This window comes from Copidosoma floridanum, unplaced genomic scaffold (genome assembly GCF_036245765.1).
Source record: "Copidosoma floridanum isolate Cflo_tuat_1 unplaced genomic scaffold, Cflo_Japanese_pri ptg000030l, whole genome shotgun sequence".
Lineage (NCBI taxonomy): Eukaryota > Metazoa > Arthropoda > Insecta > Hymenoptera > Encyrtidae > Copidosoma > Copidosoma floridanum.
The window spans coordinates 9,090,435-9,103,535 of NW_028321907.1; the positions used below are offsets into that span (position 1 = coordinate 9,090,435).

The 13,101-nt window shown below is 41.9% G+C and overlaps 1 protein-coding gene across 1 annotated transcript; it reads left to right on the forward strand.

Annotated features, from left to right (window-relative positions):
- Nucleotides 1-982: 982 nt before the first annotated feature.
- On the forward strand, nt 983-3,130 carry LOC106639862 (uncharacterized). The gene is made up of 2 exons (XM_089596442.1): nt 983-1,263; nt 1,714-3,130. The coding sequence occupies exons 1-2, from the start codon at nt 1,204-1,206 to the stop codon at nt 2,728-2,730; spliced, it is 1,077 nt and encodes a 358-aa protein (XP_089452568.1). The 5' UTR covers nt 983-1,203; the 3' UTR covers nt 2,731-3,130.
- Nucleotides 3,131-13,101: the final 9,971 nt, after the last annotated feature.

The following is a 13,101-nucleotide window of genomic DNA, read 5'->3' on the forward strand; positions in this document are numbered from 1 at the left end:
AATAAAATTAAAATCAATTTTAACTAAATTTTTATTTTATTTAAAATAACTAATTGTTTTGCAGGTAGCTTTTGTCTTGGCAAGAATTCAGTGAGTTCATATTGTTTGTGCATTATTTTCCATGAGTGCACCCTTGTAAATAGTAAGCTTACCAAAAATAATTGTAAAATTTTATAATTTATTGAATAACCATGTTTTCAAACACAGCTGAAATTCCCCATAACTTATTATTAGATCAAAATTTTTTTACCTAATCGATACTTCATTATCAATTATTTCCGGAGATTTCGATTGTTTTCTAAACAGATATTGTCAGGTTTATTAAAGCTTCAATTTATTTAGGTTTAACTAGGCTATCTCGAGATAGAAATAACAATTTCACGTACAACAGGGTGTTTTCGGTGTCATAGATACGAGCTAAAAAATTATTAATAATAATTTGGTTTCATCTGACTTATTATTTTATAAAATGTATACCATTATACGAGAAAGTATAAATGTTTCATCGATAAAACAATAGTATTGGTGAACATTCGAACGGATGAACTAATTCCACTTCCTCGTTGACAGTGATGTACTAGTTCTTGTGAATGAGCTTCCAAGATTTTTATTTATAAAAAAAAAAGAAACAAAAAAAAGAAAATTCCCAACCCCCCTGTGACTGCTGTATGATCTAAATTCTTAAGTACGAGCAACATGAGGAAGGAGTGGGGGGGGTCAGGAGAAGGAAAAATGCTCATACAACTGATGCTGCCAAAGATGCTTGGATATTCGTCGAATTCCTTGCCTCTCCGGGACAGGGGCTCATCCCCTCCACTAATTCCTATGGTTGACCATGAGCCACAGAGCTATTCGTTATATCATCGGTCCCACCTTTTATTTTCCATGGTTCCCCGTATCCCCGCTCCTATGCCCTTTTTTCCGAGCTGTCGTCTTGGCCCCCGAGGAAACTCGCACCAAATAGTCAGTTAGTCGACGACCACCGGACCATAACCCCGGCCGCTCAGCTTCTCTCGTCCCGAACATAAGTATCCCGTTTAAGCAGAGTGGGATTAAACTTTCGGAGTAATCGAGTCTTGCTTACTTACGATTGTGCGTGAAACTCGTGTATTTTTTTCCCCATACGTGGATGTACTTTGGTAGACTGTGGTGCTAAGTTTTGCAACAAGTGTTTTCACTTCTCTCATCCTGGGATTGGGCGCTATGTGCAACGGTTCCTTTGCATCGATAATGAGCCCGCAGCAGCACAATACTCAGCAGCAGGTTGGTAACCTTTTTTTTAAGTTTCGTTCAGAAAATTTTAAGTTATTTTTCGTGGATTATTGACCAAAAAAAATGCTTTACATTTAAAAACCCCTTTTTTTAAAAATATTTTACTTATTGATCGACTTTTCGAAAATTTCGATGCGTTTGGAAAAAACTCTAAGGCATATTCGTTCAATTTTTTCTAATGTAGCCTCTTGTAGATACTTCTAATTACTTTCATAATAAAAAAAAAATAATAATAATAATAATAAATTAAAATATTGAGTCGTATTGAAGAATAAAAATGCCAAATTCGGAGATATACACGTATGTCCTATCGTATGAGATGAAAAAAAAAAAAAAAGAAATTATAAACATAATTCACGAAAAGTAAAGGATCGAGAATGACGATCGAGTCAAAATTGTTTGGATCCTCGTAACTTACCCCGTTTGATCATATCGTTTTAGATCCACGCACCACTGCTGCAATCATCTGACGTCGAGCCAAGGACAATGTTCGGGCCCTACGGGGGAACTCCGGACTACGGGATGGAGAGCAGTCTCTCCTACCCCAACAACAACTACTGGTTCGAAAATGCCTATTACCACCAGATGAACCCACCACTACCACCACCACCAGCACCACCAGCAGCAGCACCCTCAGCTTTCAACATCCCCCTCTCGCCGCCCTACAGCCACGCGTCGTCGGACAGCCAAAGTAGTCCCTGCAGCAGCGCCGAGTCGAGCTACTCCCCGCAATCCTTGAGTCCTACTGCCCCGACGTACCCGCCCCTCCAGTCCTACTACCCCAAGATGCTCGTCGAGGGCCCGGCGTCCGCCAACTCGCGTCGAGTCGTGCGGTGCGCGTGCTCCTACTGCGGCACCGGCCGCGACGTCAAGAACAGCAAGGGCCAGCGGTTGCACGCCTGCGACTGGACCGGCTGCGGCAAAATCTATCCCAAGACCTCCCACCTGAAGGCCCACATTCGCACGCACACGAATTACCGGCCGTTCGTCTGCCGGTGGGACAATTGCTTCAAGAGTTTCAGCCGCAGCGACGAGCTGAATCGGCACGCGCGCATACACTCGGGCATCAAGACCCACATTTGCCAGAGCTGCGGCAAGGGTTTCACGCGCAGCGACCACTTGCAGAAGCACAAGAAGACCCACGAGAACCAGAAGAGCAGGAAGGCCAAGAAGGATGGGGCGGCCGGTCGGGAAAATAAGGGTAGTTGTTGCCCGTCCACGGCTGGATCTTACGTGCCTATGCCTCAGGCGCCGATGCAGCAGCAGTACGGTCAGGCGCCCGTGACACCCGCGCAGTTGACAGTGCCGAGTCTCAATGAACCGTACAGTGTAGCCCAGCCATCTCAGCTGCAACAACAACAACAACAACAACAACAACAACAACAACAACAACAACAGTCGCTGATGCAGCTGCAGTTCACGTGCGTGACTTACCCGAACAATTATTACCACTATTAGTGGCTCATTCACTACATTAAATTATGTTGAGCCAGCGGTCTCTCTTTATCTCTTGTTATATACGATTAAGTGTTCTCTTTCATCGTGTGGGTGTTACGATGGAATTTCTAACTGAATTTCTAACTGGATTTTTTTTTTTTATTTTAATAAGTTTCTCCGTGATGTTGGGAAAAAACAAAAAACATACAGACATAATTATGATCGATAAAATGGCCATACGTACCCTAGTTATTAAGAAACGGCTTGTTTTTCATTTATGAGATATTTTGTAATATTAATGTTTATGTCAGTGGTGCGACGATACCTGTGATACTAGTCATATACGTTTGTCATGATAATATGCGAACAATAATTACACATTGTAAAATACACCATTGTATACGTAAAGGAAAAAATTTTGCCATGTTTTTTATGTAAATAAATAATTGATGAGATAAATGAAAAATTTTTACAACGACTGTTGAAATTGCTTTTTTTACTTTGACAGTACTATTACGATACAATGACCCAAACGTGATTTTTCACAACACCCATGATTATACTTTTTTGTGCAACTTGGAAAAAAAAAAAAAAAAAAAAAAAAAAAAAAAAAAAAAAAAAAAAAAAACAATCACCAATCATTTCACTAAAATGTTTATTTTCATTTTTTACAAACATATCAGTCTAATCGAAATGCAGCATCGACCGATTCTTCGTACCCACACCGTCATCTTTCCCGCGTTCCCCGGCAGATGTCAGCAGGCCCAGCATCTGGTGGCGGTGATTGCACACATAGCACCAGGTAACCCAACACCTCCACACGTATATCTGATCCATATACACACGTATACATACTCAAACGCGCAGCAAGCAGTGGAGGGAGGCGGGTCCATTAAATGGGCGTGTCCCCGCGAAGATTCATGGCTCATGGCTCATGGCTGCAGATGTACGAAGAAAGAGAGGGACACGAGGATGCAAATGCCCAAAAAAGGGAGAAACGGAGAAGAAATCAAAAGAAGATATATAAAAGCACTGGCTCTCGTAAACACGCGTGATGTAAAGATCTGAGTAAATACCGACTCTGTATAGATCTACACACTATATCTTATCTACGTGTGGGTATAGGTATATTATTGCAATCGAGTGATCGGCCAAAGGCTGCGTAGAGCTACGAAAGGGGTGAAAGAAAACCTCGAGTCGGGGTGGGTGGGTATATTGCACCCAGTACAAATCGATCAGACACCGAACATTGTCTCTAATGCCAACGGACAAGGGGTCGAAGGGTGGGTGACGCATCGATTTTCGTTCACTCGAGGATCGGTATAAGCCGCACAAAAGATCGGCAAGAGCAAAAAAAAAAAAAAAAAAAAAAGTCAACGAAAAGAGAATAGAAAAGTGGCAAACCGCGTGTCGTGGCAATCGCGAGCGCGACTCTACCGTGCAAGAGGGAGAAATGAAGAGAGAGAGAGAGATAAGGCAGTGTCGGCGGGCAGTTGGTTGGCCGATCGCCGGCTCGCGCACAGCCATCGGAGCACATCACCAGCCACAGCAGCAATTTTATATAAAAGCAGCTGCTGTTGCATCGGCCCTCTCTTCCCCTAGCTGTATATATACACGGGTGCACTGTGCATATGCACCTTACGTGCCACACTGGAAGAGGGAGAGAGCGCGTACGCGTGCTGCCTTGCGTGTCGTCCACCACCTCCTCCTCCTCTTTGCTGCTCTTGCCATGTGGTGTGTACAGAGTCACGCGGAGTTTCGTTGGTGTGTGCAGCGGCAGCCGAGCGCTATAGAGATACCGGCGCGTGAAAAGCCGCGGGAGTCTCGGACACGGTGCCGCCGCGCGCGCATATACCCACCGACCGCCGCCGAGTTGCACGTAGTTGCACCCATACGCTTATTTTTCCATTCACCCGTGTGCTGCACTTGTTCTCCTCCTCCTCCTCCTCCTCCGCAGCTCGTACACCAGTGTGCCTGTGTTTAAGGAGCACCTCGCGTGCTTCGCGCGGTCTAATGGTACAAATCACTTTCTCGTAATTGGGAAAGGGGTGGTGCAGGATAAAAACACGAGGGGGTTGGTGCGCCTCCGAAGATGGATCGTACCACCTGCCGAGATCATCGTCGGAACTTGTTTCTTGTCACTCTTGGTCGTCTAGTCATGGCTGGCGATCGATTCGAGAGGACCATGTGACGAAGGGCCGATGAGTGGTGACACTGATGCACGAAAGCTTTTTTTTCCCTTAACGGTCGCAACGTATGTACATTGTGGTACAGTGCGCGTGTGTGTCTGTCGCTGGTCTGTATACGTCGTACAGCTTGTCAGTCGAGGACCAAAGAAGGAAGGAAGGAAGGAAGAAGCTGAAAAGGACGAACGGCGAATCACACGCACGCGCGTATATACATACATACACACGGATTGGAGGGTAGCCCGGCAACCTGGAGGCGGAGGTCGGCGCCGGCAGTGGGGGCCGCAGGGGTGTCAGCCCCACGGTGCCCCTCAGCTCCATAAACGTGAGTCTCGATCGCTTGCTGATCTTTTTCCCTCTCTCGGCCAACAAATGTGATTTCTCCTCTCGACCTCTTGTCTTTCTTTTTTTCTTTTCTTTTATTTTTTTTTTCCGCGCCCTTCATGCTTCTGATTTACGAGCGGTGAGAAGAAACAAAAAGAGAAAATAGTTATTTGCAGACTGACAGAGTCGGCTCTTGTATATACGGTGTTTTAATTTACGATGGATCATGAAAGCTTTTTCACGTGAATTTCGGTCCTGCGTCGTGAATGGTGTTGCCACACTATAACCGGTAAACTTCCAGTTGAATCGAGGAATATACTTTTGTTGTGCCTATATACTCTTCTAAATTTGGTATAAGGTAAGGTCCATGTACATAAAAAATAAAAAAATCACACTCTATAAACAAAAGGATCTTGAATGATCGAAACGATTTCTTGATGGTAAAAAAAAAGCACCAATCAATCTTCAACACGATTTGACAATCAAAACACTCTAGTCACAGCGTCTGGATGACGGAAATCCAAAACGGCACTGCCAAGGGTACAAAAATCGATACGTAAAATCACACAAGGCCATGCGATACGCCGTGCGAAATGCACCGAAGCTTCGAAGCCGCGTCGCGTCGAAGATCGACTAAAACCGCATCACGCACGCGCGGCTCTCTTCCTCCAAAAATTTAATAGCGCCAGAGGGTACACGCCATCACGTGTATAATACGCGCTCCTTCCCCTCCTGGACTCCCTCCCTCCTCCTCTCTCTTGCCTTCTCCACCATAATTTGCCCCGAATTCGTGGCTGTACACCAACTTGGCAACGTCGAGCAGCACACGATCTGATCTCGTATATGTGCGTATGTGCAAGGGAAAAGGGTTCAACCGCACGTGAAGGAGAAACACGAAAAGAGGCACCCGCAAGCGAGCTTTAAAGCTTTACCATTTACAGAGTCAATTGGACTCCTTCCAATAGCTTTTAATTTCTTTGTTCTGTTGTACGGCTTTGACGGTGATCATGGTCTGTGGAGAGCAGGTGCAGACATGCGCGTAATCTTTTTTTTCGTCCAAAAGTTGAGAGGGCTGCGCTGTCAGATCAAACGCATCGGTATAGGGAAGTAAAAAAAAAAAAAAAAAAAAAAAAACTGGTGGAAAGGATTTTTGTATGGGTTCTTGATTTCTCTTTTACAGACTACAATGAATAGTTGTTGAAACAAGAAAATCTGCAGGAAGGACCTTTCGAGGCTTACCGATTTCAGTGAATCCTCACCATCTGGTGTGCAGCTCACTTCACGTCAATCGGAATAGTCACTGAAATCAAGCTCCACGTATATGTGCTGGACCATCCTTCATCTGGCTTCCTTTGTAGATTCACCACTCCGCTATACAACAACGTAGCGCCACACGACTCATACACACCTCATAGTCTCGATGAGATATAGTAAAAAAAGGGCCGCAGGCGTGAAGTTGCCGATCCACGTGCGATACGTATACAGCCCTACATGCTCTAATTTTCCAGAGAGGAGGAGGAGGAGATGCAGACTAGGGGAGAGAAAAAACATGCATGTGTGGGGGGGGTAAAACGGGAGGAGAAGAATACCGACCGCAACACGTGTATACAGACGGGCGAGAGATCGGTACCATCGCTGGAGTTGAAACGGCGCGAGCCGCTTGAGTCTGAGAGAGCATCAGTTATATGCCTATAATGCGCGCTGGCGCATCAGCGCACTCGTGGGCACACATGCGGCCCGGCAGAGATGTACACAAGGGAAAAAACGACGGGCGGACACACCCCCTTTGGCTCACAAATCTAATTAATTTATATCCCGAGAGCAGAGGGAAGAAAGGGAGAAATAAAGAAAGAGAGGCGCCACCAAAAGAACGTCTTCCGACACCGGGAGATGCTGCACGTGCGTGTCTGTGGGGACGTACGAAAGAAAGAAACAAATCGAGGATGATCTGTGGGAGGAGAGAGAGAGAGAGACAGGGATCCCAGGTGTGCACGCATGCGTGGGCGTGTAGGTGTGGGCGCGATTTGCCGGCTCTCCGAGAGAGGCCCGATAATCTCCCCAAGCCCGTATACGTATAGTCCTCCGATCTCTTTTGTGGCTTTATTAGCTTTCTTTTTGTGCAGCCGTAAAAAAGACACGCGTGAGTGTTGTATATTTTGATTAAATAAAGTGGGCCCGACGCGTAAGAGGCCCCTAAGTGTGACGGATTTTTCATTGTTGTACCGCTCGAGGAGGAGGTGGAGGAGGCTCGCGTGGATGCCGTTTTGAAAAAGTCATTAAGTTTGTGGGTATACGTGTGCCTCTCTTTGGCTATTGTGGCTATGTCAACGAATAAACCAATATTGATGCACGACTGTTGATTGTGGCGGAAAACGACCATCAAGTTGATGCTTCTGACTGATTTTATTTAACAGGTTTTTTCATGATTTTGATACGAATTTTGCTTCTTCTGAACACGATCGTCCATGAGCTATCTAGTAATACAAACACATCACTTTATTGGGTGGAAACAAAATTTACATTTTCTTATACCTTACGAGCTCGAAATTTCGTCAAATACCATTAAATATTGTCTTTAGCTCTATTGATTTTGTAATAAATCAGAAAAAGCTTAAATATAAAAAAAAAAAAAAAGAAAAGGAAATATTGTCTTTGATACTCGAGCTCTTTAAATCCAACACATATTTATGCTTATAGCTGTACAGGCATATTATGTACACGTCTGTGAATTATGATCAATAACCGCTAGAGTTGCAGACAGAATATTATGTACAGCTACATTCTTATGCAGCAAGTGCTTGCAGTACACGTCACTTGTTGTTTGTTTTGCTTTCTATAGACGAATTACGTGAGCTTTTATTTTGAGCTTTTACTTACATTGTGTACACGATAAACTCAATGTTTAGAATAGCAGATGTTGTATGTCTTTCTTTCTTTTCCATTGCATTTTTGATGAGCGATTATGCGCAACTTTACACACACGCACACACAGAAACTGAGATAATGTCGCTGTACTGACTTACGTATTCATATCCCAAACAAACAAAAAGTTTTGTTAAAAACGTAATTATAACTCTGGTCTAGTTCAGTTTTTACTTCTTTGTTGTTTGCAAAAACGCTGTATGAAAGTTAAACACGGTATGACAGTCTTCATTTGCAAGCAGATACTCCAATTTCCTCGCAGTGGCAAATAATGTAAAAATAGCTAATTGCCAGACGCGCACACCCAACAGGAGAGAATTGCATTAAAAGCCATCAATTTCGCCTCATCGGGTAAAATTCGACAAATTGCGCTTACACGTATACGCAGCGGCACACGAGACACCCATACTCGCGTACGTATAATAATACGCAATCGTTTTGCCGTCTCAGCCAGAAGGGAGTAATTTATGCGTAAACGCAGTACACCTAGCTTGCACGTAACGTTTTCGAGCCTTTTTCTCTTCCTTGAGCTTCCCAACACCCGAGCTCTTTAAATTTTTTTTTTTTTTTAGGGTTATTGTACATCTGCGGTGATAAAGGAAGATGTTCGCAAGCCTGTATCTAAAGAGATTTTAATGGTGAAGTGATTGGTTAACAGTTTTGGTGCGTTAGTGAAGTAATTTAATGTTTTAACTTTCTCAGATGATCCCTATTTCATCTGTGAATTATATCAATAAATGAATGAAAACGTGGAGATGCTCATATCAGTGACAGCACATTATTACGTTATATATATTATTAAAACCAATTATCACCATTCATCCATGTAATAAACTCCATTAAGCCTTATTCGAAATGTAAAAGGATTCAAACAAGTCATGGGTTCTTATTTACATAATAGGTATATATGCCACACTTGATCTCACCAGCTATAAAATTAGGGTTCTTCTGCGCGTCAATCTCAGTCGGTCTCATCGCGTCAATCATATTACACACCACTTGTCGATCATGCGCACAAAAGCGGTTTCATAGAATGTGATCTCTCTAATTTTAAACGTTTTTATACCACAGACGAATAGTCTTCAGAGCTACCTGTAAAATATAAATGTCGCAAGGATTTTTAGAACCGTTTCAAAATTATTTTTATCTATGAAAAGGTAAGTTTAACGTATGGCCTTTATCTTACAATTGAGAAGTCTTCAAATCTTCAATTCTGAGCGTGATAGTTTAAGCTTTATCAAATTGACGACTTTGAAAATTAATCAACGTTGCCTATTACCCAAAACATAAAATTTAGTCACGAATCCGTAGATTTTTTGATAATTCGCTGATGTCGCTAACAATCCACTAATTTTGAATAAGTACTGAAAAAGAACAAGTAAGGATTCTTGAAAAACTGACTTATCCCTTTTCAGTTGAAGAGGTAAAGTAAGGATATAGTTATAGTTAGAGTAACCAAAGCAGCTAGAATTTTGACCTGATTTATTAAACGTTGTTTTGTAACATAATTTACGAAAATCTAAAAAAAAAACGAAACACGTCTCGAAGCTGTTAAAAATAAGACCGAGAGCAGCCACGGCGAACAAAATGAAGACATCACGGAGAGTAGTGCGCGGCAAGTTTATTATGCGGTGATGATTTTTTTAGAGCCCATACATTTATAATATACGAACTCTTTGTCAAGAGATAATGTATTAATGCAGCCGAGCTATACTGGCGAGGGAGCGCTGAGCGATAATGTTGGAGAAAAAAGTGAGCAAGACTCACGCCCGGGAAAGTATAGGCATGGCGGAAGCCGAGGCGTTTTCAGCGCGCGCGTTTACGCAGGGACGCGTATTATGGGGCATCACCTGTACACGCATATATACGCGCGGCAGTAGGTATGAAGGATGCGTTTCAAAAAAGGCGCGCAGCGTGTAATTAGGGCAAATTACCGAGCTGCTTTAAAAGTCATATTCATATCGGTTTTCACGGCTTGCTTTTCCTTCGTTTTCCTCGACCCTATGCTTTTTTTCTTTTCTTCTCCATATAATCGAGTTACATGTACTTACACACGTATACATTTGAGTATGCACAGGAAGAGCCGGCAAAGCTTGTGCCCGTATGCACACGCCGTTCATACGGCATTTTGTAATTACCCGCGGTTCACGTAAAAAAGAGGCTACGCTTTTTCATTAGGCGCCAGGATGATTAGTTTTAGAGGAGTTTCCATCAAATACTTTTAGGAGCTTATACTTCAAACATTTTTCACAACTCTTCGTTTAAACTTGGTTTTTCTGTCTGTCTGTCAGAGACAAGTATGACTATCTATATTTTTACCACTTATTAAAATCCAAATATGCCGAAATTTCGTTGGTTCTGAAGACAATGTGCGTATACTCCAAAAACGGAATAAAATTTGCTAAGTTACTTCATCCTTAATCCAATAAGCCAGCTGCTACAAAATGGCATATTATCCGTTACTCAACTGTAATTTTAATGTTTGTTAAGAAAATATGTGAATGTAGCTGAAAACCATTATTTGGATTGTTAAAGTAATTATTTTCTTTTTTTTTTTTTCTCTTTAAAAAAACTCTATTTTAAGTGTACTTGGAAGCACATGTTAAAAACGCACACTGCTATATAGAGACAAACTCGTTTGGTAAAATTAGACGAAAATTATCAAAATGACTTCCAATATCCTCGTATGATGCGCATAACGGTTCACTGGACTGTTGTGCTGCCTGTAATCGCTCTTCGAGCTGCTTTCTATTTTTTTTTTTTTTTTTAGACCACTTAGACACTGCATGTTATGGGAGAAGAAGAAAAATGCAAAATTAATGGCAAGATTAAATTTCGCGTCCTATTTATAGAGCAAAATCTCATTAAGAAACTATGATGTCAAGCACAAGAAAATATTACTCGAGGCTTAAATGTAAAAAAATATTGCACTTCTTAGCAATTCCAGTGATAAAATATGCTACTTTTAATTACTCCCACTCGTGGCTGGGATTTGCCGTTGGTGCATTATAATACTGTCGTAGTATCTAGAACCAGATGCACACGTCGAGAAGATGGTAATGAAAAAAAAAATGAGTTACCTCTTGTAGGACAAGAGAACGAGTGATCTTTAAAATACAGAAGCTTCATCCCGTGCCAACGAGCGCGTGAATTTATTCATCGATATGTAAAGCATCCTATCTTCGTGGCGCGGATAGCGAGTCGTATATTACACCCTCGTATGAAGTGAGCACATTTGCGTACACGTACACCAATGCTCCTTGACGAAGAAAAGGGTTGGAGCTGGAGGAGAAAAAAAAATCGCACACCTATGCAGCGCTTCGTGGAAACTTTATTATTTACGAGTACACGCATGTAATATACATACAAGCAAGCGTTGCTCGACTGTCGTGTTGAAGTTTTGCTCTTCATGCAAGCTGTAGGGGTGAAAAAGAAGGAAAGGATGCGATGACAAGTGCATTGTACGCTATTTTTTTCTGTATTTAGAATATTATTGATTTCTTTGGGTTTTTATACTTCACACTTTTGATACAGTAAATTTACTCATTATTAATTTTATTATTAAAAGAATGTAAATAACCTATTAATAAAAAATTAAATCGTTCAAAAAAACACCAAGCTCAAATCGTTGTACCTGTATCTACTTGGTCTCACATATTGATATCACTTATTTATATTAGAGTCATTTATTTATATTAACAACTTACATGATTAAAATTCATTATTAAATCACAACAATGAGTTCCCATCAAATAGACAAGTTGGAACAGGTACAAAACAAGAACTACTAAAACGCTTGTGTTGAGAATTTTATGTTTGTTTACTCGCAATTAAAAAAAAAAAAAAAAAAAAAATACAAGTAACTTTTCGATGAATATTTGACCGAAGCTGTAAGCATTACAACAGCATAATTATATGATTTTAGTCCCTACTACAATCAATAAATTGATTCATATTGTCATGTGGAAACCCAAAAGATCAAAATTAACTCAATGATCCACGAACCCTGAGAAAAGATAACATGTACTTAAAAAACAATCATGTTTCCTCCAATGAATGTTCAAAGCCTCACGTAATGTAAAATTTCACGCATTTAATCGGCATCGATCACTCCGACATAATTTTATTCGAGAGGGTAAAAGAAAGTCGATCTCACGTGCGTGCACTCACCTAATGGGACGTGCACGTATATATTATACCCTATAAATTCCTCCGGAAAACCAGTCGACCTCGATTTGTACCATACACTTGTACTCGTGGACGCGAAAAATATTTTAATCCACAGCGCAGGAAAGCTCTCTCTCTCTCTCTCTCTCTCTATCGCTCGCGTAAGTGGCTCGTACCGATGTGTCCAGAAAGTCAGCGGTAGCAACGGTGGAGGCTGATTACAACGAGCCAATGCAAAGCGAGGAAAAAAAAGTAGGTCGGGGGAATACTTTGGCTGGTTAAAAAACAGGAGAGGCGTACATACCTATATGTACTCGGCGGCGCTTAATGTAACGTGGTGTGTAGCGCACGCAGGTATGCGCAGACTAGGAGCCCGTTCGTTTCGTAATCGCCGCGTGGTGGGATCATTTTCTGCACGACTGGACGGGAAATTAGATCACCATAGCCTCTTTCTCCTCTCCCCATCATCTCGGCAGCTCCTCGAGAAATCTCGTCTACGCAGTAACGTGTATAATATACCCTCGTTCGCGTGTGCCTTCGTTGCAGCCCTCTTCTCCTTCCTCCTGTTTTCTGACTCTCTTCCTTTCTCTCTCTCTCTCTCTCTCTTTTCCTCTTGGGGAACACTTATTTTCATACATGTTTTCTGCGCCAAGCGTAAAAAGTTTTGCGTGGCTCTTGAATTTTTTTTTTTTTTCTTTTTTCCACCGCGATGTGTTTATCGAACGATCTCTCGGTATAGCTTCGTTAAACCGGTATTATCGCAATTATAATTATCAAAGAATCAAAGCAGAGA